Genomic DNA, 6,000 nt, shown 5'->3' on the forward strand with positions numbered 1-6,000 from the left:
AGGAAAGGAAAAAGGAAGAAAAAAAGAGAAAAAAAGAAAAAAGAAGAAAAAATGAGAAAAAAAAGGAAAAAACAAAAAAAAAGAAGAATATTTTGTTGAAAAAGCTCCAGGAACCACCAGGGCGGCGCTAAAGTGCCGCATGCGGTTGCCGACCCCTGAGCTAGCTGGTCCAGCCACTCCACCTTTGCCCCTCGACCCATCCGGGTCAACCCAGGGCCGGCGTGGGCTTTGACACCAGCTTTATTCATTTAAAAATGTTCCTTAAAAAAAAGCAGTTTTGGACCAGAGGTTTGCATTTCTTCAACTATGAGATATTCTGTCATTTTAGTTGAAGGTACAGTCAGTCGAAGAAAAGGTGAGAGGTCTGAAAGGAGCGTCACGTCACAGCTGAATATCATCAGCATAAAGGGTGACGTTTCTGAATATCTTCTGAAAACAGAACGGGGCCTAAAACTGAACCCTGAGGAACTCCACATAAAAAAACATCAGCTTTAAAAGTCTCTGGTCCTGTCAGCGAGGTGAAACCAACGCAGAAGACGTTCCTGAAACACTTGTGCATCCTGTTGAACGATGTTCTGCAGTCAAAAAAGACCAGGCAGAACCAGAAATCTGGGAGTTTGCAAGCGTGAGAGATCTTTAGAAACTCTGAGAGGAGCCATTTCAGCAGATTGCAATCTACAAAACCCAAACTATAAACCATAAATGCTCCTTGCTCCATGTGAGAAATAGGTTGCATACCTACAACTTTCTCCAAAATCCTAGAAATGAAAGGTAGTTCAGATGTGCAACTCTGGTTCTTGGGTTGGTTTAACGCAGGAGACGGCAACCCGCGGCTCCAGAGCCGCATGCGGCTCTTTAGCGCCGCCCTGGTGGCTCCTGGAGCTTTTTTTCTCTTTTTTTTTCCTTTTTTCTCTTTTTTTTTCCTTTTTTCTCTTTTTTTTCTTTTTTTTATTCTTTTTCTTCCTTTTTCCTTTCCTTTTTAATCTCGACATTTCAACTTTTTTCTCGACATTTCGACTTTTTCCTCGACATTTCGACTTTTTTCTCGACATTTCGACTTTTTTCTCGACATTTCGACTTTTTTCTCAACATTTTGACTTTTTTCTCAAGATTGTACTTCAACATTAATCTTGACATTTCAACTTTTTTCTCGAAATTTCGACTTTTTTCCCGACATTTCGACTTTTTTCTCGACATTGACTTTTTTCTCAACATTTTGACTTTTTTCTCAAGATTGTACTTCAACATTAAACTTGACATTTCATTTTTTTTTTCGAAATTTCAACTTTTTTCCCGACATTTTGACTTTTTTCCCAACATTTCAACTTTTTTCTCGAAAATTCGACTTTTTTCCCGACATTTTGACTTTTTTCTCGACATTTCGACTTTTTTCTCGAAGTGTATAATAAAGAAAAAATCTCCCCCCAGTTCTAACTAATATAGAAACATGCAGCATGTGTTCCTTCATTCTAAAGCTTATACAAGACTTTTCATTTTTTGCGGCTCCAGACATATTTGTTTTTTGTGTTTTTGGTCCAATATGGCTCTTTCAACATTTTGGGTTGCCGACCCCTGGTTAAATGGCACCTTGCTTCAAAATGTCTGTTGGCAGATTATTTAGTAGTTTTTACCTGGAAAATTACCCTTCTCATGTCCCTCCTCTTCCTCCTCTTCCTCGTCCTCAGCTGTCGGCGTGGATGGACGGCCTCCAGAAGCAGCTGTCCTCAGACGTGCTGGTGTGCCCGGACACGGTGGAGGCTCTGCAGGCTCTGATCAGCCAGCAGCAGCAGCAGCAGGCCAACACACAGGTACCACCTCAGACCCCCCCCCGGCCCCAGCTGAAGGCTAACCCTAACCAGCTAACAGCCCCGACCAGGAGCCCTGACCCCCCACTAACCCCGACTCTAACCCTGACCCACAGGAAGCTGCGATGAGTGTCATCCGGGAAGGAGAAGACCTCATCCTGCAACTCAGGTATCACAGTCCTGCACGGAGCCTGAATCAGACCTGTACTTGTTTATTTGTCCTCGCGTGTGAGAGTGAACGTAGAAGCAGAGGTGTCTTCAGTATTCACATTCATTTCTCAGGTAGAAGTATAGATACTAGAGTTTAAAAATACTCCTGTAGAAGTTGAAGTATCAACTCAAGTTTTTTACTCAAGTAAAAGTATAAAAGTACTGCTTTCAAAACTACTTAAAGTATAAAAGTAAAAGTAATGTAAGGGGGAAAAAAGCCATTAAGGACAAAAGCCATTGTAAATGAATGCATCTTAGTATAATGTAAATATATTAAAGAAGCATATATGTGTACTATTGAGCATTAACATGTGTTTCAGAGAGCAGGAGATATGATGACTAGTTACCTATAAGTATTGTAATGGTGCAAAAAGTCAAACTTCAGAGGCATGTTATCATTTATCCTAACCTTTATTGGAATGTACATCCAAGTTTAGTTGCAGGAATCTGAGGGAACGGATGTAAGAACAAAACTGGACAAGAACATCTGAAACAACCACAACCAAATTCACTCTATCCGGATGGAGCAATTTAACTGGATAGTTTTTTTTTTTAAAGGCCGAAATGAAATAGAGTAACGAGGCTGTTTTTAAAATGTAAGGAGTAAAAGTAAAAAGTCGTCTGAAAAATAATTACTCCAGTGAAGTGAAGTGAAGGTAACAAAGTATTTGTACTTCGTTACTTGACACCTTTGAGTAGAAGGTCACAGAAAACTGTCACCATGGCGACCAGCCGCCACATGCTGCCGACAATCTAGCGGTTTAATGCTAAGAAGGTTGTAAGTAAGTAAGTAAAATGCACCTTTCACAGACAGTAGAATGTCACAAGGTGCTTCACAAAAAATAAATAAAATAAAATGAATAAAACACTTAAATAAAAGTAGAAATACGATAAAAACAAGACAATACAGATGAAAAACTCCTAGAATAAAAGTACATAAAATCACCATGATGCTCATATATTTAAAAGCTCAGAGAAACAGGTGGGTTTGCTCTTAAAATAATAATAATAATAATAATAATAATAATAATAATAATAATAATTTCAATTTATATAGCGCTTTTCACCTGGAGCGACTGATCTCAGAGCGCTTTACAAAGAAGACTAAAAACAAGACTAAGAAACTAAGACAAAACCTAGCTACTAAGTAAGATAAAAAGTTGTGGGCAGCAAAAAATAAATAAATACAAATATTTGAATAAAAGGGGTCAAGGAAAGAGTTCAGGGGAAAGCCTGCTTGTAGAAGAGTGTTTTAAGGCCCGTTTAAAGGACTCCACAGAAGGTCGATGGAGTCCAGTGAACGTAGAGACAGCGGGGCTGGGCCGAGAGACAGATCGGCCCAGAGCGATCTCCTCGCCTCTTAAATAGACGTTGGTCACATGACCTCAGCCTCCGAGATGGAGAGTAGAAGCATAGTAGGTCCTGGATGTAGGAGGGGACTGACCATGCAGAGCTCTAAATGTCAGGACCAAGATTTTAAAGGTAAAACGAAAAGGAACGGGGAGCCAGGGAAGAGTTTTTCTAAAATTGGGGTTATGTGAGTCCTTCTATTAGAGCAGGTCAGCAGCCTTGCTGCAGAATTTTCGACTTGCTGAAGATGAGACGGTTCCTTCTTGTTTAAGCGAGAAAACAAACCATTGCAGTCGTGCAAACGAGACGACACAAAAGCATGAATAAATAGCTCAAGATAATTTTTTGAAACAACTGTTCTTAGTTTGGAGATATTCCTTAACTGGTAGAATTAGTTCCTCATCAGCTGTTTGCAGTGGTGATCTAATGACATGTCTTTGTCAAAGACAACACCAAGATTTCTTAGGCTTGACTTAAATGAGACACTCAAATCGTCTAAAAACTGGCTGAGATGTAATCATCAGGGGCAATCGCCAGCACCTCAGTTTTATCTGAGTTCAACTGCAGAGAATTTACTCCGAGCCACTGTTTTATTTGCACAAGGCCCCCAATCAAGGAATTCAATTTCTGAATCTCAGAGGCCTTAAAAGTACAGCTGGATATCGTCTGCAAATAAGTGGCATAAAACATCAACGAACTCCTGGATTTTCTTACCCAAGGGGGTAACATATAATAAAAACAAAAGTGGAACCAAAACAGAACCCTGAGGTACTCCGCACAGCAAATCTAAAGGTCTTACCTGACAAATAGGAAATGAACCACGATAGAACAGGTCCAGACATTCCAACCAAATCCCTCCGTCTTGTTAACAAGATTTCATGATCGAGTGTCAAATGGCGAGGAAAGATCCAACAGGATCAGAACGGTGCATTTCCCAGAGTCTGCAGACTCATAATGTCACTATTTACCTTGAGCAGGGCAGTTTCTGTAGAGGCGTTGTAATGGCGTACGGATGACCACTCTGAGTAAAACTCACTGAGCTACTGAAGAAACAACTTCTTCTTCTTCGATCTTTGGTGTTTCGTCCTCAGAAACCAGATTCCACCAGAAAGCTGCAGTAGATCCATGAAATCCCACGACTCTGAGACGAGTCAGAACCAGTTTGGATCTCTCAGATCGTTCGGCTGTAGACGTGCTCGAACTCACTGGTGTCCAGTAGGGGTGTGCAAACAAGGGTACCTCACGATTCGATTTCGATTATTGGAGCTTTGATTCTTCGATTATAACGATTGTCAATTCGATTCGATTATTGGAGCTTCGATTCTTCGATTATTGTGATTTTTAATGCTTTTTTCCATACAAGATTGATTTTGTCTTCATCTGTGGCTACATTTGTAAATAAATAGCCAATCAATTAACTCAGTTCCTCTAACAGCACTCATTAAAAACAAGGTTTTTTGAACATTTGACATGTATTTTTCAAAGACACAAAATAATTTATTTAATGACTATGTAAACATTTGCTCTTTGACTTACTTAACTTTGACCAGGGAAAGCTGCACTTGCATGAGAGCGCCCTCTATTGGTGGAAAACACTGAAAACGGTCAAGCCCTGGATTTAATGAGTTCATTAATTCAAGTAAACCAGATATGTAGTTAGTGTAAACATATCTGCCATATTTCAAGTGAACAATAAGAAATGTGCATTCTTGAAAATGAAATGATTCAGCAGCTTATTCAGTCTGGAATCTGGATAGGATAACTAAAAAAATAATAAAATAATAATAAAAAAATTAATTAATCGATTCCAAATCGTCACGTGACGCATCGCGATGCATCGACACATCGATGAATTGCACCCACCTCTAGTGTCCAGGCGTCTGTAACGTGTGTCTGCGTTGTTTCAGGCCGCAGGGCAGCTCGGTGGCCCACGTGGAGTCGGTTCTGCAGCAGCTGGAGGAGTCCCACGTGCAGCTGGAGGAGCTGTTCCACCAGAGGAAGATCCGGCTCGACGTCTACCTGCAGCTGCGCATTCTGCAGCAGTGCACCCTGGAGGTGAGGGAGGCTTCCCTGCTGCGCCGCGTGACCCGTCGTCCCTCCGGACTAGCAACCCGAGCTAATGCTTTGCACTAGGGATGGGCGATATTTTACTGTTCACGATAAGTTATTATGGTTCTGTGTTAAATCGACGCAGAAGGAAGGAAGGAAGGAAGGAAGGAAGGAAGGAAGGAAGGAAGGAAGGAAGGAAGGAAGGAAGGAAATGAGCCTGAAAGAAAGAATGAAATGAGCCTGAAAAAAAAGAATGAAAGAAATAAAGAAAGAAATGAGCCAGAAAGAAAGAAGGAAATGAGGCAAAAAGAAAGAAAGAAAGAAATGAGGCAGAAAGAAATAAAGAAATGAACCAGAAAGAAAGAAAGAAATGAGGCAAAAAGAAAGAAAGAAAGAAATGGGGCAGAAAGAAAGAAAGAAAGAAATGAGGCAGAAAGAAAGAAATGAGGCAAAAAGAAAGAAAGAAAGAAAGAAAGAAAGAAATGAGCCAGAAAGAAAGAAAGAAATGAGCCAGAAAGAAAGAAAGAAGGAAAGAAATTAAGAAAGAAATGAGGCAAAAAGAAAGAAAGAAAGAAATGAGGCCGAA

At 40.3% G+C, this 6,000-nt stretch overlaps 1 protein-coding gene across 1 annotated transcript in view; it reads left to right on the top strand.

Moving 5' to 3' along the window:
• LOC133425230 (kalirin-like) overlaps positions 1-6,000 on the top strand; it is a 112,656-nt gene that overhangs the window by 43,392 nt on the left and 63,264 nt on the right. The window contains 3 exon segments of the mRNA XM_061715965.1: positions 1,686-1,808; positions 1,922-1,974; positions 5,273-5,420. Coding sequence (XP_061571949.1) covers positions 1,686-1,808; positions 1,922-1,974; positions 5,273-5,420 — 324 coding nt within the window.

Source organism: Cololabis saira, chromosome 24, assembly GCF_033807715.1.
Source record: "Cololabis saira isolate AMF1-May2022 chromosome 24, fColSai1.1, whole genome shotgun sequence".
Classification (NCBI taxonomy): Eukaryota; Metazoa; Chordata; class Actinopteri; order Beloniformes; family Belonidae; genus Cololabis; species Cololabis saira.